Source organism: Sminthopsis crassicaudata, chromosome X (assembly GCF_048593235.1).
Source record: "Sminthopsis crassicaudata isolate SCR6 chromosome X, ASM4859323v1, whole genome shotgun sequence".
Lineage (NCBI taxonomy): Eukaryota > Metazoa > Chordata > Mammalia > Dasyuromorphia > Dasyuridae > Sminthopsis > Sminthopsis crassicaudata.
In genome coordinates this window covers 1,377,590-1,402,486 of record NC_133623.1, presented here as the reverse complement: position 1 = coordinate 1,402,486, position 24,897 = coordinate 1,377,590, and the positions used below count along the sequence as shown (strand labels likewise).

The following is a 24,897-nucleotide window of genomic DNA, read 5'->3' as shown; positions in this document are numbered from 1 at the left end:
AAGAAATTGGTCACAGAAAAATCACGACATGTCAATAGAATTAGTAATCATAGTTCAATATCATGCAAATGATTTTGCTTTAAGATGCTTAATAAATATAAGATTTGGGATGGACAGCACATATAAGTGTAATCCAAATTGGGTACCGAGAACAGATTACATGAAATAACGTCTGTAGTAAAACATGTTCAGATATTAATCTCGTTCAAATGGACATAAGCAGAGCCTACTGCTCTCAGAAGCCTTTTATTTTATTTTTTTAAATAGCCTTTTATTTACAAAACATGTGCAGGGGTAGATTTTCAACACTGACTCTTGCAAAACCTTCTGTTCCAACTTTTCCCCTCCTTCCCCCACCCTCTCCCCTAGATGGCAGGTAGTCCCATACATGATAAAATATATGTTAAATCCAATATATGTAGACATATTTATAGAGTTATCTTGCTGCTCAAGAAAGCAGATCTAGAAAGAAGATTTAAAAAAAAAAAAAACCTCTCAGAAGCCTTTTAAAGAATGGGAATGTCTTTTTTTTAAATTATTAATTTTATAATTATAACATTTTTTACATTATCCCTTGCACTCCCTTCTGTTCCAAAATTTCCCCTACTTCCCTCCACTACCTCCCCCCCAGATGGCAGGCATTGAATGGGAATGTCTTTTAGTTGACTCTTAATTTGTTTGAATGCATTTCTATAGTGTTCTAAATCCAAATTAAATAACAAACATAAGTAAAATCAGATTTCCTATTAAGGTGACATGAGAGAGCTCATAAATTATTACTTTTCACTAATGTAACTGAAATCCTATTCCTTAGAAACCAAGAGGTTTCTGCCGGTTACCTCACAATTTAATGGATTCTCACGTTTGTTTCCCAAGTTTCTCCACAGTTTAATTACACCTGTATCATTCTGAAAGAATGGGATACTTCAGGAATTGAATCGTATACATATGACGAGTTCAGGTACTTAACTCCTACTTTGGCCATGGAATGACAAATTCAGATCAGAATAGCAAGATCTTCCCAGTTGCAGCTTAGTACAGTATTTCAGATGCCTCAATCTTAAACTAAGAAGGAATAGATTCAATATTGCGATAATAAACTTTCACTGTCTATCCGGATAATAAAATTGGCTATGAGAGCGAGGACAGGGTTATAACAGCATCAGGGCTTACACCACTATAAGTAGCCTAGCATATGGAAGCAAGTGGACAGATTTCTTTGTATGGGAAAATAAATTTAAGAAGAGTGTCACCTGAGCTTCCCCAGGGTAATCTTCCTACCTTATTTCCAGGGACAGCTATAACAGCTCTTGGTTGTCGCTTCTATTGAGCCTGCTGGCTTTTTTGTTGTTGTTGAATTTAACTTTTATTTATTTAATATTTCCCCCCCAACTACATTCAAAAAAAAAAAAATGTTTATATTTGTTTAGAGTTCTAGGTTCTTTCCCTTATTCCCACTCACAATTAACAAACCACATGTGAAATTATACAAAACATTTCCATAAAAGTCAAGTTGTGAAACAAAACACAGACCTACCACCATAATGAAAATAAAACCCCTCAAACTCTCAAGAAAAATTAAGCAAAAAAAAAAAAAAAAAAGAATACTTCAATCTGTATTCAGACACAATCAGTTCCTTTCTGGCTATGGAAAGGCTTTTTCATCATAAGTTCTTGGGAGTAGTGCTGGATCATTGTACTTTTGAGAATAGCAAAGTCATTTACAACTGGCCATCCCAGAATGTTGCTATTACTTTGTATACAGCATGTTGCACTTTGCTTGAGTTTATGGAGCACTTTCCAGTTCTTTTTTTTCTGAGAACATCCTGATCATCCCCCACAGAACAATAATATTCCATCATAAACATACCACAGTCGATTGAGCCAATCCCCCATCTTCCAACCCCTTCTGATATTTTTTAAAGCTTCCATTTAAGGACAGTTCAAGGACATGTTGTGTCCTTGGTTTGTTGTAACCAATGAAACTCTAAAAAGGATATGGAGGATCCCAAAAAACCTTTCTCAGCAATAAACTTCAGTAGTCACAGTAGGTCCTGCTGCACAAGAAACATCAAATTAAAAGGGGGGAGGGGAGAAACCAAGCAAACAGCAACAAAAAGGGGAAAATCCTCTGCTCTGATCTATGTTCAGTCTTCATAGTTTTCTCTTTGCATGCAGATGGTTCTACTCATTTCATATGACATCAGTTCATGTAAGTCTCATAGGTCATCCTGCTGATCGTTTGTTATAGAACAATCATATTCCATAACATTCGTGTACCATAATTTATTCAGCCAACCTGATGGGCATCCACTCAGTTTCCAGTTTCTTGCCACTACACAAAGGGCTGCCACATTTTGGCACATGTGGGTCCTTTCTCTCCTGTAAGATCTCTTTGGGATATAAGCCCAGTAGAAACACTGCTGGGTCAATGAGTATGCACAGCTTGATGGCCCTTTAGGCGTGGTTCCAAATTGCTCTCCACAATGGTTGGATTGGTTCACAACTCTACCAACAATATGTCAGTGTTCCAGTTTTCCCACATCTCCTCCAACATTTACCATTATCTTCCAGTCTGAGAGGTGTGAGGTGGTACCTCAGAGTTTTAGTTTTCATTTGTCTAATCAAAAGTGATTTATAGAGTATTTTTTCACATTACTATAGATGGCTTTAATTTCTTCACCTGAAAATTACATTCAGTCTCCTTATTCTTTTTCTGGACACAGATGCCGTTTTCTATCCAGAGTCTATTGGGCTTGCCTTGGATGGATTTATTCGCAATCCCTGCCTTCCTTTACCTTTCTTTGAGACTTATGGCATAAAGAGCTGCCCAGAGCATCTTGTCTTCAAATTCCTTTCCTCTTGGGAATTTCAAGCTGCATATAATAAAAGGGGTTTGTTTTTTTTTTTTTGGTTTTTTTTTTTAAGTTTAAAGTTTTACCAATAGTTTGAAATTACATGTGTTATTAAGTTAAAGTGTGCCGGACTAAAATATTATTAGGTTCTCAATTGAACTGCTGCTTTTGACCCAGGCAAAAATACCTAAAGAATTTGATTTAATGCTAGCCAGGGGTAGGCAGTTTCCCTAGACAGAAATGTTCACAAGCTTTCACAGAGGGAGTAAATAAAATAGTCCAATTAAATAATTGAACAGTGCCAGTGTGTGGTACGGAAATGGTGAGGGGTCACCATTTAATAAAAAAGCTGGAGAGAGCTCTAGAGAAAAGCTAAGAATTGGGCATCCCACTCTTCAAGTAGACAGTCGAAGAGAGGAAGTGCCTCCTGTGGGCAGGACAGCCCCTTTAATCCCTAACACAAAACACCCCCTCCCACCACTGACCCTCATCCTCATTGGCTGAGAGTCTTACATTCTAAACTCGAGATCTGCCCATGAAATTGAACTTGACCAATAAGTACATAGTTGCCCATATTTGGATGAAATAGGGGAGATGATATCATAGGAGGGGAAGGCAATTATGCCCTTTGCTCGAACTTCAGAGTCCTTCGGGCCTACTCTAACTCTGAAGTAGATGAAGCCTTACTCGATTTTTGCAACTGTCTTGAGAGATCTCACCTCATCTCATTCACCAGGAAACATTTAAGATTTCTATATACCGGGGCAGCTAGTTGATGTGGTGGATAGAGCACCAGCTCTGAAGTCAGGAGGACCTGAGTTCAAATGTGGTCTAAGACACTTAACACTTCCTAGCTGTATGACCTTGGGCAAGTCAAATAACCCCAATTGCCTCAGGAAACAAACAAACAAACAAAATGTGTATATACCAATCACAATAATCAATAATTTTACTATATTCAATGTTTGTGTAGTGTTAGATTTAATAAGGGTTTCTGATGGATTTATCCTGAAAGGTGGAAAGACACAAACCAGATGATTATTTAACCTTATTCTTAGGGGAAAAAAAGTAGTTACTGTCTGATTTCTAAAAATTTTTCCTTTGCAATTTCTGGTTCTTAACTGAAGCTAAATCACTGTACTTTAATCATCTAAGCCTGGGACTAGAGCCTGAAATCTTAAAATACTGACACTGTAACTCAGTTACTAATCTGCCACTGTTTTTTTTTTTTTGTTTGTTTGTTTGTTTTTGTTTTAACTATTCCATAACCCAAAGATAATCGTGGCAGTTGGCCATGTGTCCTTTTGGGAGAGGCAGAGCAACAATCAATTCTGATTGGTTAACAATGAAAGAGCAGTGTTTCTACTGGGCTTATATCCCAAAGAGATCTTAAAGAAGGGAAAGGGACCCATATGTGCCAAAATGTTTGTGGCAGCCCTTTTTGTAGTGGCCACAAACTGGAAACTGAGTGGATGCCCATCCATTGGAGAATGGCTGAATAAATTGTGGTCTATGAATGTTCTGGAATATTATTGTTCTGTAAGAAATGACCAGAGGGATGATTTCAGAAAGGCCTGGAGAGACTGACATGGACTGATGCTGAGAGAAGTGAGCAGAACCAGCTCATTGTACACGGCAACAACAAGATTATATGACAATTCTGATGGCCGTGGCTCTCTTCAACAATGACATGATCCAGACCACTTCCAGTGATCTTGTGATGATGAGAGCCATCTGTACCCAGAGGGGATAGAGTGTGGATCACAACATAGCATTTTCACTTCTTTTGCAGTTTGCTATTTTTTACCATGTTTAACATATATTGGATTACTTGACATCTGGGGAAGGGGAGAGGGGGGAAATTGGAACACAAGGTTTTGCAAGGGTCAGTGGTGAAAACTTATCTTTGCATACATTTTAAAAATAAAAAGCTGGGGGCGGCTAGGTGGTGTAGTGGTTAGAGCACCAGCCCTGAAGTCAGGCGGACCTGAGTTCAAATCTGGTTTCAGACACTTACCATTTCCTAGCTGTGTGACCCTGAGCAAGTTACTTAACCCCAATTGCCTCAGCCAAAAAATAAATAAATAAAAATAAAAAGCTTCAATTAAAAGAAAAAAAATTCCAATAAATAAAAGTGTTAAGTGTAAAGCTGGGGGGGGGGGGAAGTTAATGAGAGAATGAATATTACAATGAGAGGCTGGACCTGAACTTTGATTATAGCATTTAGTTGTCAACTTTACCCCCATCCTAGGGAAATCTATTCAAAGAAGTTATCCCCAGGCCAACCTGAGTAGAACACAATGGCTGCCTCACCTGGGTGGAGTGGATAGAGGAGGTTAGCTCAACCTTCAGAGACCGAAGTCTTGAAATGAAGGTCAAAGAAAAAGGGAGATTCTGAATTGCCCCAAATCATTGCTTATCAATAACCATTTCTCTCATCCCAAAGACCACCATTGATTATTTCAAAGTAGCACATCAAAGATGTTGGTTAAAAACCATAGCTGTCTAAAAGGGAATTCGTTCCCTCTTTTTTAGCTGGGAAAATGAAAATTTTGAGTTGCTTCTTTCCCAGCTAAAAAACAATATTCTCAATTTGTGAAGTCAGTATGACTGAAAGAAAATTCCAAATGAGTGGGATAATTGGGGAAGCAGCAGCACCAGATTGAGTATCCATTGGGCTTCTGGATCTTTTTGTGGGTATTGATTTACATTTTAAAACTAAAATGTATAAAAATAAATTTTAGAGAATGTTTGATACTTGTTAATTATCAACTGCAATGGGAAAATGTAACTTTTTACAAGTGCCATTTTCAGCGGGAGGATTTGTCTTATGTCTATATAATGTATAAATTCTTTTTTCCTTTTTTGTTTTGTTTGGTTTCTAAAGGGAAACAAGAGACCACATTAGAGTTGATCAAATGAAAAATAATAGAAGATGGGGCTTACTTTCAAGAATAGGAGATATTAAAACAGGTAGACCTTGAATGTGTGTAATTGCGAGAGAAAGAGAATTGTGTGTTGCATTTTTTGTTGTTCATTCATTTCAGTTATGTCCGGCTCTTCATGATCCCATTTGAGGTTTTCTTGGCAGAGGTCCTAGAATGGCCAGCCATTTCCTTCTCTAACTCATTTTACAGAGGAGGAAACTGAGGCAAACAGGGTAAAGTGACTTGCCTAGGGTCTCATGGCTAGGACTTGTCTGAGGCCAGATTTGAACTCATGAGGATGAGTCTTTGTGACACCAGACTATCATTCTATCCATGGCAGCGCTCCTTAGCTGCTCATAGCATAGTATGAGCACACAGTAGGTGTTTAATCATTTTTATAGAATGGAAGAATGTTTAATTGCCTTTTATATTAAATTTTAAGTTTGTAAGGAGTGTTAAATTGGGAGTTAAGATTTGAATGTGGTAAGAATGTGTCCAGGATAATTTATTCCTGGAACTTTCTTCTGACCATAGTATGCTGGTGTTTGGAAAAATTGGGCCTTTGTTCTTTAAAGTTTAAAAAAAAAAATTTCTTAAATTTTGTCAATTGAAAGGCAAGCAGCCTTGAAGTAGGAAAAAAGCCCATACTACTCAGTTTGCCAGAAACAAAGCATTATGGTTTTTCCTGTGTTTGAAGAGCCTTGGGCTCACTCTGCTAGGGTCTTGCCCAATGAGGCTGGGTTTGGAAAAGTGTGCTTGTAATTATATCTCTGAAAGACTGCAAAGCAAGTCAAGGAAGCAGGTATGTATGAAGCATCTACTCTGTGCCAGGCACTATGAGAAGATCTGGGAATACAAAGAAAGGCCAAAGATTGTCCCTGTTCTCAAGGAGTTCTTGGTTTAATGGTGACATGAAGGCCAGGAGGGGGAGCCAGCTTGGGCCTGAGAAGAGGCTCCTACCCTCCTGACTGCCTCAGCCTCCCCTTTCTGTCTCCTAGCATCCTTTAGCCTTCAGGCAGGATCTTGCCTTAGATTCTGCTTTTCCCATTCGCCTTCTGATCAACTATAACTATGCCTTGTTTCAGCCTCTGATGCCTGTCACTCTTTCCTGGTTAGTGCTGTTAGATTTATTTATTTTTTTGAGTTGTGAATGATGGATGATCGGGAAAAGCTCATTTGTTCTAGGTGATATGTCAACAGATAACATAATGTGTCTTCACTAAAGGTGAGTTTTCTGGAGCCACAACAGACGTAACTTTCAAGAAATATTTCAGACTAAACTTAATTAAGTGATCTCTATTTATTTCCCTGAATCTTGAAGTTTCAATTAAAAATTTTAATTTATTGAACTGGAAATTTAGGGATTGATATGTAATAATGGAAAATTATAAACGTGGAACTGTTATATCATGCACATCTTGGGTAAACTCAGTGGTATATGCTGAGCTTGGAGTCAGGCAAGTCTTGGATTCAAATATGACCTCAGACCCTCGCTAGCTCTGTGACCTTAAGCACGTCACTTGCTTGCCTTCTTCCTTGCTTAGTTTCCTCACTTGTAAAAATAGGAAATGATAATAGTACCTGTTTCTATGAGCAAATGAGATTAGATTTGTAAAGTGCTTTGCAAACCTTAAAAGTGTTCTGTGTTAGATTATTATTATTATTCATTTTATATTATTAATATATTATTATACTACTTCTAATACAACTGGGCAATCAAAATTTCCTCAACAATTTGTTGACTCCAACATGAATATGACTTTTTTGGGGGCCAAACATTTCAAACATTGTGAGACAATGGCCTCGTGTGTCTGAGACTTTCGTTCTTGGGCCACTGAGGAGAAAGGGGCAGGCATGAAGTTTGCTTGGAAAGGATCTCACCAGATGCTCCAGGCCATGACCTTTCACCTCAGCTATATAGGTCCTTCCGAAGGGCAGAGTGCCTGGCCTCGGTGCCCCCTTTCTTGCCCAAGAATGAAATAAGAATTGCCTTCCCCATAACCTCAGAGCCTGCTTTGCTCTTTGAGAACCTTTTGGCTTTGCCGCTGTTACATCAATTTTGTGAATGGTTGCTATTAAAATTATTCCTGCTGTGGACCCAGGTCAGATCCCTGAAGGACACCTGGGGTTAAAAGCCATGATGGGGAGCAGGATCCAGCAAAGGAGATGGAGAAGTGGGGGGGGGGCACGCTATAAATCTAGAGAGGATCCCAGAGGAGAGGTTGTCCCATACTGCAGGGAGGTCAAGGAGAACAAGGATGGGGAAGAAGCAGTTGGATGCAACAATCATGACATCACTAATAACTTGGGAATGAAGAGTTTGGGGGAATGGGAAAGTTGGGAGTCGGTTGTAAAGGGTTTGGAAGAATGAGAGGAGACAGACTTCTGGAGGAGTGGAGCTCCTGAGGCTAGGGGAGAGAGTAGACAGGGCAGCAGGGACCAGGTAGGGTTGTTTAGGGTGGAGAGCTGTGGGCACCTTTGTAAAAAGGCAGGAAGGAATCAGGAGGCAGGGAGAGACTGGAGGGAGTGGGGATGAAGGGGAGGAAATGCGATGCGATGGGATCCTTTGGTGGGGGGGTTGTGGTGAGGGCTTGGTAAGCAGTAAGGCAGCTTCACGTCCCCCCAGGCTTAAAGGAGAAGAGAGGGCCGGAATGGTGGGAAGTGGGCAGGAGCTTTCCCCCTTTAAAATAGGGGAGGTTGGAGGAGGGATGGGAAGTTGCAGTGGGTGGCCAGGGAAGCTGCGGCGGCAGCAGGTAGGGGTATTTTCCCTTCCTGTGTCTGCTCTGCTGCTGAATTTGATTTATTTGCCTTTGCTTTGTCCAGTTTACAAGAGTGAGTTTCCCATAATGCCCACTCCCCTGCCGCTGCTTCCACATTTGCCATTCTGCACCCCACTTAGGAGAAATATCAAGCTCCTTCTTTTGCTTTGTTCCTTTTACCCTCTCCTCTCCGAGCCAATCAACTTTCAGTTCCTGTTTTTCTTATTTAACTCCCTCCATGCTGACAAGAATTTTGGATTCCGGCAGGGCGCGGTTCTCCCCTGCCCACTAGCTGCCCACTAGAGCGTCAGCGCTCCGGGCATCGTTCAGCCTCGTGGGATTGCTCACAGAAACCTCCCAAGTCCTGCCACTTTTGTGTTTTCCAGTTCCTACTTAGTGCTCCTCGTTTCCCCACAAAGGCCTGAAAGTTTCCTATTCCTTTTCCCCTCAGCTTTGCGTGGGACCTTATTCTGGATTGGAAGTCTCTTGCCTTCTGGAGGAGGGCGGGACTAAGTGGATTTTCACCCATCCTCAAGGTGCTACAGTGAATAGAGCTCTGTGCCTAGTCACAAAGAGCCGAGTTCCAGTCTAGGCCCAAATACTTACCGTGTCACCCTAGGCAAGTCACTTTCCCTCTGTTTACCTCAGTTTCTTTAAATGGGAGATGATAACGGCACCTATTGTGAAGATCAAAGGAGATCATGTTTGTCACATGGATGAGGGGAGATCTGTCAGAGGACTCTCTTGGCAGGTGTCTGGCCTTGGGCAGCCTCTCTCTATATGAATGCTTCCTCCCTTCTCCCCTTCCCTTTTCACTGTTCACCCCCTTGAACACAATGCTCAGTGAAATAAAGCCATTCTAAGTTCAGGACCTCTGGCTGGATGCTGTGTCTTTGCACCTGTTTTCCTTTTTTTTTGAATTGGCTCTTGTTTCCTCCTCCCATCTACCTTACCTCCTTTAAAAAGACAGAAAAGCCAAACCCTATGGTGTAGTTTTCCCGGCCCTGCCTCAGTTCATGGAAACCTTTGGTGGGTCACTCGTTCCCAGTCGTGCCTGACTCTAACCCTCATTCAGAGTTTTCTTGGCAGAGTTACTGGACTGCTTGGCCATTTCTTTTGCCAGCCCTTTCTACAGACGGGGAAACTGAGGCAAACAGCAGAAATAACTTGCTAAGAGTCACACAGCTTAGCAAACGCGTCCAAGGTACCATTTGAACTCCCTCCCCTATTGCAGGCCCAGCTCTGTCCGCCTAAGTGCTCCCTCCCTCCCGTCCCCTGGAGCATTTCCCCCCTCCCACTACAAAGGGCTGTCATTTCTTGAGCTGCCGTCCTTTGGGAGCCTTTGCTGGTCTCTGCCTTCAAGGCCACATCCAAGCGGCCATGCGATCTGGAGCAGTGACGGTCACAGGATGGAAGGGAGCAGCCTAGCTCTCCCCCAGCCCGGGCCGCTTCCGTGTCCGACACCTGGCCGTCCCGCCCCACGGAAGTCTTCCCCGAGCTCGGGCAGACATTCCCCTATCTCGGAGATGCGAGGGGCTCCACCTGCTCTAGCCAGCTTTGGAGCCCCAGGTGAGCCGGGGGCAAGTGGACACCAAAGGGGGATGGAGGAGCAAGCCCAAAGGGGCCCTCCTCCTGGCACCGCCCACGCACCCATCCTAGACGGGGCCCCCCCAGCCCCTCCCCATCCTGATCCTTCAAGTCCTGCGGATCTAATAGCTCTGACTTGGCCTTGTCCCTGGCCCAGAGCAGTCCGTGGCTCCCGGCAGCCCTGGGTAGCCTGGCCTCGAAGCAGCCTTGGCTTTCAAGGTTTGGCTCGGACCCGGCGTCCTTAGAGCAGCCTTTTCTGACGTCTCCGGGGAGGCACGCCCATTTTTGCTGCTTCTTGCCGGGCACCTCTGGGTCTCAGCTCCCTCTGCCAGACGGCACGATAAGAGCCCCTGGAAGTGGGGGCAGCGCCAGCTCGGATGCTAGCGGGCCTCTGCCGTATCCTCCGGCGGGCGGGGAGCCTTTTGGAGCTGGTACGTGCCGCCCCCGGACCGGGCCTGGCACTGAATGGGCGTCCAGTAATCCTCCCGAAGTCACCCTGCAGTGAGGGGACGTGTAGACAAGCGGGTAGCTCCCAAGGGTGGGTGTAGATGGGCCGATGTACTCCCTAGGAATGGTGAGTATAGACCAAGTAGTAATCCTCAGCCCATCCCCTCATCGAGGCTGAGCGTGGAGGAGGTGATGGGGCCTCAAAGGGAGAGCGGAGACAGGTGCAAACGCTCCTCGGGAGTTCCCTACGCTCACACCGAGCACGGGACCACGGCCTTCGGACAACCGTGGACACTGCACTGTGGGGACAGGTCGCCCCTTTTTCAGGAAAACCGGGGTGGAGGTGGGAGGGGGAAGTCGGGCCAGGTGCGGCCCCGCCCCAAACGGGAAGAGGGAGGGGCCGCCGTCCAGCCGGGCCGGAGCTGGCCCTCCCCCCGGAGCCAGGTGTGGCCCCGCCCCAGACCCGTTCAGTCACGGACTGGGCCGAGATCTTGAAGACGCCTCGGAGTGGGAATCCGGGTGCGTGTGCACGGCCGGGCCAGCCCGGGAGTCCACGCTCCGGCAGATGGCCCAGCGGGGCCCGGCACGGGAACCCCGGCCCCCTGGGTGGCGGTCTCTGCCAAAGTAAGTGGCAGACGGAGGGGGGGAGAGAAAGGGGGGAGCCCGAGGAGGCTGGAGGCGTGGCTTCGGGCCTCGTAGACCCAGACCGACTTCCGACCTGGAGTTGGGGGAAGGGAGGTAGACCGCGCCGGGAGGGAGGCGGATGGGGGGGGGGGAAGAGCTGCGTCGGCCCCCCTCCCGTCGGTAGGGCGGGACCGAGCGCCTGCGCAGAATCCTCTTCTGCCTGGAGGCTGATGAAGGAACCCACCCAGGGAGGGAAGGAGGGAAGGAGGGAAGGAGGGAGGGAGGAGCCGGCCCCAGTCCCGCCCCTGAAGGGGAGCCCCTCCCTGCTGCGGGAGCGGGAGGGCCTAGTTGAGGGCTGAGGCCCCAATCAGTTTCCATACCTACAGAGGAGGAATTGTATTGCTTGGCGCATGCGCCGATTAAGAGATTGTCTTCGGCCTTTTCCACCCCATCTCCACCCTCATCCCCAGAGGAAGGAAAGGGGGAGGGCAGGACAGGGCGCATGCGCCCAGGTTGCATCAATCTAGGCCAATTGTGGCCTGGCTGTCCTTTTTCTGGTCCCAGGCGGCCCCGGGTGGACTCCTTGGAGAAAGTAGCCAGGCCGGGCATGGCCGCAGTCTGGCAGCAGGTGCTGGCCGTGGATGCAAGGTGAGGCCTTCCGTTGCCCTGCATGCTGCTGTCCGCCCCCCCTCCCGTGCTCCTGCCCCATTCCCCCCCCCCCACGGTCTATTTCCCAGATGCCCTCCGTAGGGGCCCCATTCTCCCGCAGGTCTCTGTAGCCCTGGCCTGCCCTCCCCTTACTGTGGCCCATCCTTCTGTTGTAACTGTGCTGTCCCCAGCCCCCCCCCCCCACCTCAGTGTTGTCACGGTCAGGGATGGCCCCACACCAGCTGCACAGGGCCCGCTCCAGCCTCCTGCCCCCTGCCCCTGCCATCGAGCCCCCTGGGGCTAACACATGCCAGTCTCCTCCCTTCCCTAGCATTATTACCCCCCTCAGGTACAACGCATACCGCACACCCACCTTCCCACAGTTCCGAACACAATACATCCGGCGCCGGAGCCAGCTGCTGCGAGAAAATGCCAAGGCAGGGCACGAACCTGCCTTTCGAAGGCAGTACTTAAAGCTGAGGGCCCAGCTGCTGGGACACCGCTATGGGCCTCTGTCGGAGCCCGGGAGCTTCCGAGCCTACAGCAACAGTGTTGTCCGAAGCAGCCGAACCACACTGGACCGAATGGAGGTGGGTCCCTTAGGACCCTGCTGCCTCGTTCCCCACAAAACCAGTATCTCTATCCCTCCAGCTCCCAGAATCCTTCGCTTTAGCCTTGAACTATTTAAGGCAATCGAACCATTGAAGATGAATCCCTGTTCCTGGTAGGACTTTGACGAGGACCCGCGTTCACTCGGTGCCCGTGGCCACCGGCGCTCAGTCAGTCGTGGATCCTATCAGTTGCAGGCCCAGATGAATCGGGTCATCTATGATGAGAGGTGAGAGCCGAACGGGAAGGATTGGGTTTGGTCCCTTTACCTTTTGGGGTTTGGAGGGTCTTACTTTTTGCAGTCCTTGTGAATTCTCTCCCCCAACCCCGCTTTCTAACACCAGGATGCCAGGCAGCGTCGTGCCCACATCGGTAGCAGAGGCCAGCCGGGCTATGGCCGGGGATACTTCGCTGAGTGAAAATTACGCTTTTGCTGGGATGTACCATGTCTTTGACCAACACGTGGATGAAGCTGGTAAGAGCCAGTGGGAAGGAGCATAGTAAAGCTTTGTTCAACAAATCCTTCTATAGAATTTAGAGCAAATCATTTCCTCTCCCTGAGCACTTACCCCAGTGCCTAGCACAAACTAAGTGTTCAATAAGTGCTTGTCGCCTCCCCCTTCCTCTCCCTCTCTTGGCACCGCAAGGAAGATTGATTGTGGACTGGCATACACATAGGCCAGGGCTAATTGAGTCCTAGCTTCCTGATTGATTCTTCAAACACCGCTTTCATCCCCTAGTAAAATCTCCCAACTGGGTCATTGCCTAACATGGCTTGTTTGGGAAACTAATGTCTTCTTCCTCCTTCCCTCCAGTTCCCAAAGTCCAATTTGCTAATGATGATCGCCACCTGCTAGCTTGTTGCTCCCTGGACGGCAGCATCTCCGTGTGCCAGCTGGTGCCCGCCCCCCCTGTGGTACTGCGTGTGCTCCGTGGGCATTCGCGTGGCGTGTCGGACTTCGCCTGGTCCCTTTCCAACGATGTCCTCGTCTCCACGTCGCTGGATGCCACCATGCGCATTTGGGCCACGGAAGATGGCCGCTGCATCCGCGAGATCCCCGACCCAGATGGGGCTGAACTGCTGTGCTGTACTTTCCAGCCAGTCAACAATAATCTCACTGTGGTGAGGTCCCTGGCACCACCCCCGTAGGCCCTAAATAATTACTTGGCAGAAACTCCCACTTTCCCTGGCCCTTTTTGCAAGTCAAAACAATCTACTGGGTTATATGTAGAGAGAAAGTGGCACATTGCTCTGGTCCAACCATCTCTGTGGAAGAACCTTCTGGGAACTTAGTGCTGGCCCCCCTACTCTAATGCCAAACAAACCTTGTTTTTAGAGCCCCTGAGTCTCTGATAGTGTGGCCCTGCCATATCCCATGATCCCACTGCATCCACGGTGCATGATTTCATCTGGGGGGGATATCTGTGGCTGAGTATAGCCTGGCGCTATCCATCCTCCCACTCCTCTCCAGGGGATCCCCTGCTCCTAAGCTGAAGGAGCTCTATGACCTACATTCCCCAATAGGTGGGCAACGGGAAGCATAACGTGCACGTGATGAACATCTCCACGGGCAAGAAGGTGAAGGGCGGCTCCAGCAAGCTGACTGGCCGTGTGCTGGCCCTGTCCTTTGATTCCCCCGGACACATCTTATGGGCTGGGGACGATCGGGGCAGCGTCTTTTCCTTCCTCTTTGACATGGCCACAGGTAAGACGAAGGAGTCTCTGGGGGAAGTCCCCCCGGAAGGGAGTCTGTCCCTGTAGCTCAGAGAATCCAAAGGCTACTTGCCCACGCAGGGAAGCTGACCAAGGCCAAGCGGCTGGTGGTACACGAAGGCAGCTCCATCACTAGTATCAGTGCACGTTCCTGGATCAGCCGGGAAGCCCGGGACCCCTCTCTACTCATCAATGCCTGCATCAACAAGCTGCTCCTCTACCGGTGAGGGACAGCCCCTTCGGTTGGGGCCTTTTTCCTCCTAGCACCTTGGGACCTGGGGGTTCTAACCCTTGGGATGAGCTTTGGGGGAACCCCCCAAAGTGACTGAGAAGCCAGTCAAAGTCATCCCTAGCCTCTTCCCCCCTTCCCCCCCCCCCACCCCTCCCGCATCTCTCACACAGGGTGGTGGACAACGAGGGCACTTTGCAGCTGAAGAGGAGCTTCCCCATCGATCAGAGCCTGCATCCTATTCGAAGCATTTTCTGCCCCCTCATGTCCTTCCGCCAGGGAGCCTGCGTAGGTAAGGTCAGGGGTTCAGAGAACACCGGGAGGGAGAGGGTGAGGACGAGAGCCCTGCCTTTGATTCCGCTACCCCTCACCGTCTGCTTTCAGTCACAGGCAGCGAGGACATGTGTGTCTATTTCTTTGATGTGGAACGGGCCACCAAGGCCATCGTCAATAAACTGCAGGGCCACAGTGCCGCCGTGCTGGACGTCAGCTTCAACTGCGACGAAAGCCTTCTGGCCTCGAGCGACGCCAGTGGGATGGTCATCGTGTGGCGACGCGAACAGAAGTAACCGCGGCCTGATCCGGAGAAAGGCCCGTACCCGGTCTCAGTGAACTGAGGACAGGCATAGCGATAGTGGGGAGGAATGGGGAGGACCGAGATGAACTACCATAGACATCGAATTTTGTAAATAATAAAAGTCCGTGTCTGGTGACTACCGTCCCTTCCTACATCCTGCCTAGGAGAAGTGACCTCAAGAGGTGAGGCTTTCTTCTCAAACTGCTGTGTCCCATCCCTGCCCGCTCCCTTCCCCTTCACTCCCCAACCAAGGGCTCACCCTGCAAGAGGAAGCAGCAAAACAAAGATCACATAAAGAATACAAACCAATGTATTATGAGCTGAGAAACAGCTGCGATACTGCTGAAGTCATCAGTTGATGAACTGATCATCACAACCTCAGGAAGCAGCCGAGATCCACTTCCCGAGCATCCCCAGCAGGGGACTGAAAACATTATCATCAACCGGGAATTCAACTTGAGTGCAAATTATGTGAGGGCAATGGGCTGGGGTAGGTAAACTCTGGATGCCCCCTCCCCCTGCAGCCCCAGGGAAATGGGGAGGGGGGCTGGGCAGTAATTTTTCTGCCTTGAAAGGTAGATTCTTTGGCTCCCCTTCACATTGTGCAAGAGGCCACGACTTTGTCCTGGGCTGTCAGGAAAACGAAGGTGACGGTATTAGAAGAGGTACTTCCGGCAGAATTCAGCTCCACATTTACACGCCATCCGCACCCGCTTCTTGGGAGAGCCTATGAGACCAGCCAGACGGAAGTTAGAATCCATACGCATGCTTTCCATGTGTACCAGGTCCACTGTGAAAAGAGGGCGTAGTTAAAGGAGTCGGGGGGGCCTGGGTGTCTCTAGCATGTCCATGACCTCCTGGGCTTTGCCCTGCTGTGCTCACCAAGTTTCATCATTTCCCTACTCACTGTGGGGGTGGGGGCAGGGGGCGTCTCCCCAAGTCTCAAGATCCAAGCCTGCTGCTTGAAGGCAGATCTAGGCCTCAAAACTTAAAAGTTCTCCGTTATACTCTTACGTTAACCACCAAGCCCTCTCCTCCCCCAAAACGGTTCTACCCCCCCCCCCCAAACACCCACACAACCTTGCATGTTGTAGTCAAAGGTTAACTCCTCGCCTGCCCAGATAGTTCGGGTGGCAAAAAAGGCAATTCGTGGAAGGCGCTCGTCCAGATTGTCAATGAAGACATTGTAGACCTGGAGGTTGGGGCTGCACTGCCCACGTGAAAGAGGGGGCAAAGGTCAGCATGGATGAGGTAGAACAGAGGGGCCAGCGTTAACCCACCCTCCCTACCAGCCACCTACGCTATGGTTGACAAAGTGGGAGATGTTCCCAAAATGTGCTGCATCCACTGTGTAGACATCCTCCACATAGTCCAAATCAAACAGGTAGGTGATCCCCTGGCGATCATAGACCCGCCCACGCCGTTCTGCCTCCTCAGAGGTAATGATCTGAGGATTCAAGAATCAGGGTAGCTTAAGTCAAAGATTCAAGCAACCACCATTGCTGTGGCAGTTTAGGCCAGGTCTTCTGTCTGACCTCCGAAATAAACCCCCGGAGCGGGGCCAAGAGAAACAGCAGGTGGGAGGTGTGGGTGGGCGAAGGACGCTGGCCCTCTTCTCCGGTCCTAGGGGGGCCTCCCGAAGCAGCACCTTTCTCCATTTGCAGATGGTTCGGATCACTGGAGATCATCCTTTCCTTTAGCCAAAATCTGCACCCCTTGAACTGCCCCATCCCCCCAAGAACCAAACAGAACAAGCCTGTTTTTCGGGACAACCTTCCAGAAGCCAGGCTTTCCCCCTTAAGTAGGCCCTGGCATCAGCAGCTGGGGTCCGTGTGAACGGGGAAGGCCGAGGGGAGGGGTGGCAGCCTCAACCACAGAGTGAGGATGAGACCAGATTCCAGGGGGCTTTAAGAAAGCGCCGATGTCTTCCCCAGGCACTCGACTGGGAGGCCGGGCTCACTTTCCTTCCTTTTCAGCTCTACCTAAGGGGCTTCTGGTTGTTGTTCCACTCTTTTTGATTCTAGTTCCCCTATCCCAGCCTGCTCTTGGGAGCCGCTCTAGCGAGCCTGTCCCAACTCTTTAAGGCCCGGCCGGAACCCCACCTCTACATCCCCAATTTCTCCATGGACAGCTTTTAGGTACCCATCTCACAAGCGGGGTCCCCAAGTGCCGCTTGGATCTGTGTCTTGGTTACCGCTCTCTAACAGCACCAACCCGAGAGCCCGGGCTCCCGCCCCTAGAGAGTAAATCTGCTTTCTTCAGGTAACTGAAACGCACCCAGAGAGTCATTTCTTTAGGCTAAACCCTGCCCCTCTCCTGTCCCAGGACTCATTCTCTGGTCACATCCCAAGGGTTTTACAGAAATGGGGGAAACTGAGGCCCAGAGTAGGAAAGAGACTAGTCCTGATGGTGCCAGGGAGTCAACAAAATCCACCACGTTTCCTAAATCTGGGACTGACCAGCTTTTCAACCTGCTGCACCCATGTCATTGAATTGTGGAAGGGGGCTTAGAAAGATCATCCGGTTTTCCCCTTCCCTCCCCCCAGGCTACCTATTAGAGGAGAAACTGGGGCCCAGCAAAGGAATCGGGGAGGCCGAGTGAACCGTTGTTGGATTCCGTGAGGACTGGCCAAATCCCGGACTGGACAGAACCAGAAAGAAGCTTGAAGATCTAACGAAGCCAGTTCTTATGTTGGTGAGCCTCACCAAAGGCTAGTCCTGGGGGCCGGGGCCCAAATTCAGGCCTCCAGAGGAGTCTTGCCCAACATTCTCTGTGAGCGATCACGTCCACTGCTCACAAGTTGGAGAGAATTCTCTACCCTACCCAGCTAAGGAATCACGTATTCCGGCCCCCCTGATTACTCGGGTGGGCATCTGGAGCCCAGATACCCACAAAACTGGCTGAACCAGCAGATGAGGACAGTTCTGGGATCTAGGGACTTAAAAAAGCCTCCACTGATGATACTGGTGGGAAGATTAATAAGCCCCTCAGAGAAATGACTCATCCGGGGTCACCCAGAAAATTTAAAGAGACCACATCCGTAACACTGCAAATCCAACCTTTCGGTCTTATCCAACCCCTTCATCAAATGGCAAATGGAAGATGTAAGAGGAGCCCACTGATTTGGACCCCACTGCTAAAGGAGTAACTAAACCCAGAGAGAGAGAATCTCTCAGGAAACCAGGGGAGTGGGGGTGGAGAGGGCAGTGCCATCCGGACATCTGAATGACCGTGTTCGTCGGCCAGGAGTTAGCTCCCTGTCAAAGACCGTTAACATGGGACGGAGCTGATATCACAGAAAGGAAGACAGAGGTCAAGAAAAGCAGAAGCAGTTGCCCAGAGTCCACATAGAGAGCCTCTGCCCATGGGCACTCGCAGGGGCCTTCTCCACAGCAGCAGCAGCCTTACCTCACCCACATACTCCATGACAAAGGTGTGGCGGCGAATCTTCTCCTGGGTGCGGACGCCCCAACCCCGTCCATTGTCCGTGCGGAAGATGCACAGGTTATAGTAGGTGCCTCTCTGGACCACCCGATTGGGGCACTGTATGTCACAGAGGCAGTGTGAGTTACATTCGTAGATGGGCTGGCCAGCTTCCAGCCGCACCTGACCTTGGATGTTATAGGCAAATTGGTTGAGTGACGCACCAGGGCAGCAGCCGTTGACTGGCGCCTCCAGACAATTCTTGCATTCGCAGCCGACTGTCACCTGTTCCAGGGAGATCCCTTCGCCCACTCTGTATTCATTGATGTACGTGAAGTCCTCTGGGGGCCAAAATAAGTCCACTTCGTTTTCTACTGCAATGGAGCCCTTGTGAGCCCGTGCGAGATTCAGCTCCTTCTCCCAACGCCGCAGGGCCTTGCGCTGCTTAGCCTTCTGCTCCAGAAAATTGACCATAGCGGCATCCAGGTGGCGAGGGGGCCGGGCCCGGGGCCGCCGCCCAGTGCGGCGGAACAACTCCCCCTCCACGTCTCGGTGGAACTGCTTCAAGGTGGCAGCGCATCTCAAGTTCCAGCGTGGCTCCCAAGTGTTTTCAGATTTGGGGTAACCTTTCCACTTGACCAGGTAGTACTCTTTATCCTGGAGGGTAAGCGAGAGAATAGCATGTGGTGGGGTACCTTTGGCCCCTTCCAGACAGTTCCCTGGAGAGTCTGGGAGTCTGCTGGGAGGGAGCAAGGCACCTCCCCCTTCCCTTCCCTTCCCTCTTCCTCCTTCCCCCTCCTCCCCTTCCCCCTCCCCCTCCTTCTCTTCTCCCCCTCTACTCCTTCTTTTCCTCCCCCTTTTCTTTTCCTCTCCCTATCCTCCCCCCCACCCCCGCTGCCCTCACCCCCGTGACTTACATCTATCTTCCTGTAGTTGCACAGATAATCCACCTCAAAGATGCACATGTTGTTCTTTGTGATGCCGAGATCATGGCAGCAGAGCTTAGCCATACGGCACAAATTCTCCAGTTGGTTCAACGAGTACTTGGCACCCACGCTGCAGGCTGTAAGTCCCGAGAGAAGCTGTGAGGGGGGTGCTCTGGGCCAGCAGGAGGGCAGCTGCATCCCCCTCACAAATGAAGAGACCTGGGCTCTCCCCTCCTCAGAACAAGAGGCAGGTGAGGAAAGAGCAGGGAAACAGGGGGAGCCCAACCTCTCCCCGAACGCTGTGCTACAGGGAAAGGAAAGGAGGCTTCTGGATGTGGGGCGCCCGACGTCAAATCCTTACTACGTTACTTGGAGCAAGTCACAGAACTGTGGGACTCAGCGGCCACATATGTAAACTGAGGTGCTGGGCCGGGATCTCCCTAGGCCCTTGTGGCCTGCAATCTGAGAAGCTCTGGAACCCTCGGGTTTGCTCCATCTGCGGCTTCTCCCCCCTCACTGCCCTCACATGGTCTCTTCAAAGCCAGTGAGCATTATGACTTCCTTGCTTTGGAGATCTCTCCCCCATGAAGCACTAGTCCTGTCACGCTCATCCCTGCCATCTCCGTCAGGCGCACCCCCTCAGCATCCCCCTAGGACTGGCCAACATTTCCCCTTTGTGCCCAATTCCTGACACATCTCAGACATACCCCGCTCTTGGCTGACGTCTTCTTCCTATTCTTCCCCAGAGTCCTCCTGTTCCTGACGGATAGGCTCCCCTCAAGAGTCCAAGGCTGCAAATTCACGGCAGCCACCACCCCCTCAAGGCAGCCCCGCTTAGTCCACCATGTCCTGTCAGAGCTCTCCTGTTTCTGTCAGCTCCCCCTCGGATCTGCGTATTCCTGTCAAACTCCATCACCTATGTTTCCGCCCCTGTATCTACTGGACACTTCCTGCCCCAAAGCCCACCCCAGCTCTCCCTGAGGCACATCCTTGTGACGTGAGACGCCTTTATCTCCGGCAGCCACTGGGAGACCCCATTCCTGCCACATGTCCTCCAGAGGCCTCCACTTCTTCAGACATTTCTGGCTCCCAGCCTTCTCTACTGCTCCCATATCCTTCTTGGACAGCCTTGCCCATCCCCATCAGATATATCCTGAAACTAGCTCTCCTTTCAGTCACACATTTCTCTTCAGAGCTCCCCTTTCCAGATCAATAGCTCCTCTGATCCCCCCATTTTTGGCAGCCACATCCTGCTGCAAGCCCCACGTGGTTCTGGCAGACATCTGTCCTTATGTCTATTCCTGCCATTGTCTTCTTAAATTGCTCCTGATTTCTGTCCACCATGTTCTCCCAGAGCCCCGTACCTGCAAAGGTCTCCCCTCAGGTGTTTTGATTTCTTTAAGGCCTCTCATCAAAGCCCTTGTCAGGTATGGGCTGCTCCCAACATTCCCAGGACACGTTGCCCCCCTTTCCTGTCAGACACTGCCCCCCATTTGTCACAAAGGGCCTTTTCCTATCTGACATTGCCCCTGTTTTCTGTCACCAATGGTCTCTTCCTGTCAGACACTGCTCCCCTTTCCTGTCAGACCGTGTCCCCCATTCCTGTCAGAAATGGCCTTTCGTGTCATTTTCCCCTATGTCTGTCACAAATGACCTTTTCGTATCTGATATTGCCCCTGTCACAAATGGCACACATTCCTGCCAGATATCCCCCAATCGTTTAATAGGTGCCCCCACCCTTCAATCAAGCCCATTTTCCCCGTCCTGGGATTACCTTTCCCTCGGCCGCCCGCAATTCTGGGTGGGCGGTTCTCGAGGCTGCCCCCGATCCCCGCCGGCGGTCTCACCACAAGGCTACCCTCATCTCCACCCCCGCCACCCTGGCCTGGTCAGCAGAACCTTTTCCGGCCTGCGCGTTCCCGTTCGGGCCAGGATGTGGCCCGGACGCGCGCCTCCCCCCTCATGCCCGCGCCCCGACTCAGGGGGGACTCGGCGGCCGGCTTACTCCACTTCACCTTTTAAATTTTCCGCCATCTTCCCCCCCCTGAGCGCTAAGGACATTGGCCAGGGAAGCCCCGAGACGCGCGAGAACTTCCCGCGGGCGGAACTTGGGCGGGATCGGGAGGTGGGGCCTGGGCGGGGCCGCAGCGACCAAGGGCCCGGCATGGCCGCTGTTGCAGTGGCGTCTCTCCGGCGGAATCCGGCTGTGTAGTGTGGGCAACCAGCCAGAGAGGGAGGGAAGACTGAGTGGAGCTGCCGGCTTCTGCCCCGGGTACCGGTTTAAGAGCGTTCTTGGGGCGGGGACTACGCCGGGGCCGTCACCCATTGGCTGGCCTCCGGGGGCGTCTATCCAATTCCTAATCGACTCTTCCAATTGGCGGAAAAAGGCCGGTTCTTTGTCCTATGTTCAGCCGCTTTTCGACACTACGTTCTGCCCCTCCCTGTTGGGGCGGGGCCATTGGCGGGGTGAGGGGCCGTAGGTTAGAGTCGGGTCCTCGCCCAGCGACTGCCTCGTTTGCATTTAACCCTCTGTAACCAATCGGTGGTCAGCGTCTCCTAGTCCCGCCTCCCTTGTCCAGCCCTCCCCCATCTTGGCTTCCCAGACTTATCTTGGGTTCAGTTTTGCCGGCCAGCGGAGCTGCTGGGACAACGTGGTTCCATCTCCGGTGTCCGTGTCTTTGCCCGCATTTTGACTCCCGCCTGGACTGCTTTTCCGCCTCACCTCCTCCTCCTCGAATTCCGAAATTTCTGGACGTTACGGTACCCTAAAGCCTATATTCATACATCCCCCCTGAAACGCTGTATTCATACACCCCGTAAAGCGCTGTGTACACACACACACACACATGACCTCGCCCAGTGGGCCTAACACTTTTGAAATAGGGGCCAGGTCCCTGTCCCTCAGCCTGTAGGAGGGCCGGACTGTAGCAAAAACAAAAGCTCTCCCTCTGTCTGCGCCCCTCAGGCCATTTGCCATAACCCGGCGGGCCGCATCAACGTCCCTAAGCCGGTCGCATCTGGCCCACGGGCCGGAGTTTGAGAAGCCCTGCCCTAAAGCGCTACACACACTCATCTATGTACATGGTCCAGCCTAAAGCGCCATAAAAAGTGCGTGTGCGTGTGCGGTGCGTGTGTGTGCGTGTGCGTGCGTGTGTGCGTGTGTGTGCGCCTGGTGTGCGCGTGTGTGCGCGTGTGTGTGCGTGTGTGTGTGTGCGTGTGTGTGTGCGTGTGTGTGTGTGTGTGCGTGTGTGTGTGTGCGTGTGCGTGTGTGTGTGTGTGTGTGTGTGTGTGTGTATGAAGCGGGTTGTGGTCCCTCTAAGAAAGCCAGGAGGGGCTGGGAATCTGAAAGGAATCACACATCAATAGGAAATAGTTTCTTAAAGGACCCCAACCCACTTCATGTGGATGAAACAGTCAGCTGGAGTGAGCAAAGCCTGAATTCAAATCGAACCTGAGACACTTCCTGGCTTTGTGAATGCCTGCCTGTCTTAGATTACTCCCTTGTAAAAATGGGCATCATATCGGCACCCAGCTCCAAGCGTTATCGTGACACTCTTTGTAAAGCCCTTGGCACAGGGCCTGGTGCGCGGTGGGCACATCATGAAACGTCTGCTCTCTTTCCTGCCCTTCCCCGTTTCTCCAAACTCATGAAGCCCACTTGGCTTCCAGATATCCTTGGGCCAAGCCCGTGAGGGGACTCGGAGTTGCAGTAGTGTGTGGTGAAGGGTCTAGTTTCCAGGGAGTTCTCTATAAGAGTACGGGCACAGATGAAGGGGCACTCACCCTCACACATGCCCCCCCCCCCCCCCGCCGGGAGCCCCTTCATGGTGCTCCCAGACACTGGGAGAGCAGCAGGAGCACCTCCTGGATGCCCAGGGAGCCACAGAAAAGCAGGCTTTGGCTTGGGGGGGTCCCCCGGCCTTGCTACACTTGGAGGCTTGACTGGGCTTAGTCCTGGGCCTTCTGCCCGTGGGCAGGACCCTGCTGTGGAGCAGCTTTGCCCCGTATATTTCCTCCAGTCCCTCCTTCCAAGCCAGAGCTAGTCTCCTTAGCTTTCTTTCCCACTTCTTGTAGTGTGGCTGCTAGGAAACAATAACCTTCAGGCCACCAGGCCCTGCAAACCCTGCCTATTGAGCAATAAATGCAGTTTCAGGGATTACAATGAGGTGCTCACCAACCTCTGCAGAGCTCTGCCTAGAAGCCACACAATGAGCATGGGGTCCCCCAAGGGGTCCCCTAGCTCCTCTCTCCTAAAGTGATCTTGCTCTGGATTCTTGCCTAAACTCTTTTGGGACTTAGCCTACTTTAATTGGCCCCATGATTAGGATGAGCTTTGGCCCTTGACTCGGAGGTGGGGCCAGCCTGCAGATTTTTTGAGACACCTTGAGGCCCGGGTCTGGGACTCCAACCGTTTTGGGGTCTCCTTTGAACCCCAACTTCACACACCTAGCAAATACTGAGGGCTCAGGGCCCCCGGGGCTTCTGTTGAGGGCTTCTGGGCAGCTTGTAGAGGGCTATTCCTTTGGCCAATTGAACTGTGAGGAAGCCTTGCTCATTCACACCTTATGGCACTGAGGCTTTTCCTGAAACGGCACAGGGCATGGGGGGGGGGGGGCTCAGAACCCTAAGCCTAACCCAAAGCATCTTGGGACATATTCTAGGAGCTGGGGGAATGGCAGAGTCAAGTCTGGGAACACCAATCAAAATCTCTAGCCCCAAACCCATTGATTCCCTTTCCACCGTCAGGCAATAACCTCTGTGAGCAGTTTCAGTGGAAAGAGTGTTCCAGTGTAAAACTGTTATCTGAATACGCCAGCCTACGGGCTCCGGCAATTGACCACTTCCCCAAGAGTGTCTGAGCTGAAGCAGGGCGGGGACTCGCTTTTCATTTTGGGTTTTTTTTTTTCAACGTTAAGCTGATTTTTCTTTTTTATACTTTAGATTTTTAGTTCCAAATTCTCTCCTTCCCTCCACCCCTCCCCTGGGTGGCTACTAAGAAGACAAGGAAATAATATACCCATTACATACAAAACATGTCCACATTAACTATATTGCCCCTCCCGCCCAAAAAGCCACAGAATTAAACGGGACAGTTTTCAAATGCAGAAATCCAAACTATTGAGAGTTTCTGAGAGCCATGTGAGAGAGCAAAGTTCTCCAAAAGGATAATAATGAAAGAAATGTGGCGTTGTACCCCACACAGAGTTGAGGGGAAAGAACAATAGATGCCAAAAAAAAAAAAGTCAACAAAAATGACAAATTCAGGGGGAGCTATAGGAAAACAGGTACACTAAGGCAATGTCAGTGGGTTTGTGAACTAGTCCAATTTTTTTTTTGCTCCAATTCTTAAAACCAATTTCGAACTGTATCTCCAAAAATCCATGTGTTTGTACCTTTTGACTCAGCGAGACTACTTCTAGATGGGTACCCCAAAAAGAGCAAAGAAAGTGGGAAAACATTGCAGGTAGAAAATGATTTCTAGCAGCTTTGTTTTTGGTGACAGAGAATTAGAAAGTGACCGTCTATCCCCTGTGCTATTATTTTGTGGATTATCCCATAAGGCCTTCTGAA

General features: G+C 50.3%; 2 protein-coding genes across 12 annotated transcripts; one reads left to right on the top strand and one right to left on the bottom strand.

Moving 5' to 3' along the window:
• The first annotated feature begins 10,445 nt into the window (after window positions 1-10,445).
• WDR13 (WD repeat domain 13) lies at window positions 10,446-15,112 on the top strand. 8 transcript variants are annotated; one of them, XM_074277438.1, is made up of 10 exons: window positions 10,446-10,559; window positions 11,764-11,847; window positions 12,231-12,437; window positions 12,576-12,685; window positions 12,801-12,931; window positions 13,272-13,579; window positions 13,982-14,162; window positions 14,252-14,393; window positions 14,573-14,691; window positions 14,784-15,112. In XM_074277438.1, the coding sequence occupies exons 1-10, from the start codon at window positions 10,506-10,508 to the stop codon at window positions 14,966-14,968; spliced, it is 1,521 nt and encodes a 506-aa protein (XP_074133539.1). In that variant the 5' UTR covers window positions 10,446-10,505; the 3' UTR covers window positions 14,969-15,112. The 8 variants fall into 8 exon arrangements, with proteins under 8 accessions (XP_074133539.1, XP_074133542.1, XP_074133541.1 ...); XM_074277440.1 differs by having other exon boundaries at window positions 10,464-10,559; window positions 12,197-12,437; XM_074277439.1 differs by lacking the exon at window positions 10,446-10,559 and adding an exon at window positions 10,670-10,702.
• Window positions 15,113-15,268: 156 nt separating this feature from the next.
• SUV39H1 (SUV39H1 histone lysine methyltransferase) lies at window positions 15,269-22,393 on the bottom strand. 4 transcript variants are annotated; one of them, XM_074277443.1, is made up of 6 exons: window positions 21,342-22,392; window positions 19,318-19,463; window positions 18,386-19,057; window positions 16,277-16,423; window positions 16,057-16,186; window positions 15,269-15,766 (listed from the first exon to the last, which is right to left on the bottom strand). In XM_074277443.1, the coding sequence occupies exons 1-6, from the start codon at window positions 21,490-21,492 to the stop codon at window positions 15,633-15,635; spliced, it is 1,380 nt and encodes a 459-aa protein (XP_074133544.1). In that variant the 5' UTR covers window positions 21,493-22,392; the 3' UTR covers window positions 15,269-15,632. The 4 variants fall into 4 exon arrangements, with proteins under 4 accessions (XP_074133544.1, XP_074133545.1, XP_074133547.1 ...); XM_074277444.1 differs by having other exon boundaries at window positions 15,269-15,703; window positions 21,342-22,390; XM_074277446.1 differs by having other exon boundaries at window positions 21,101-21,452.
• Between the last annotated feature and the right edge of the window lie 2,504 nt (window positions 22,394-24,897).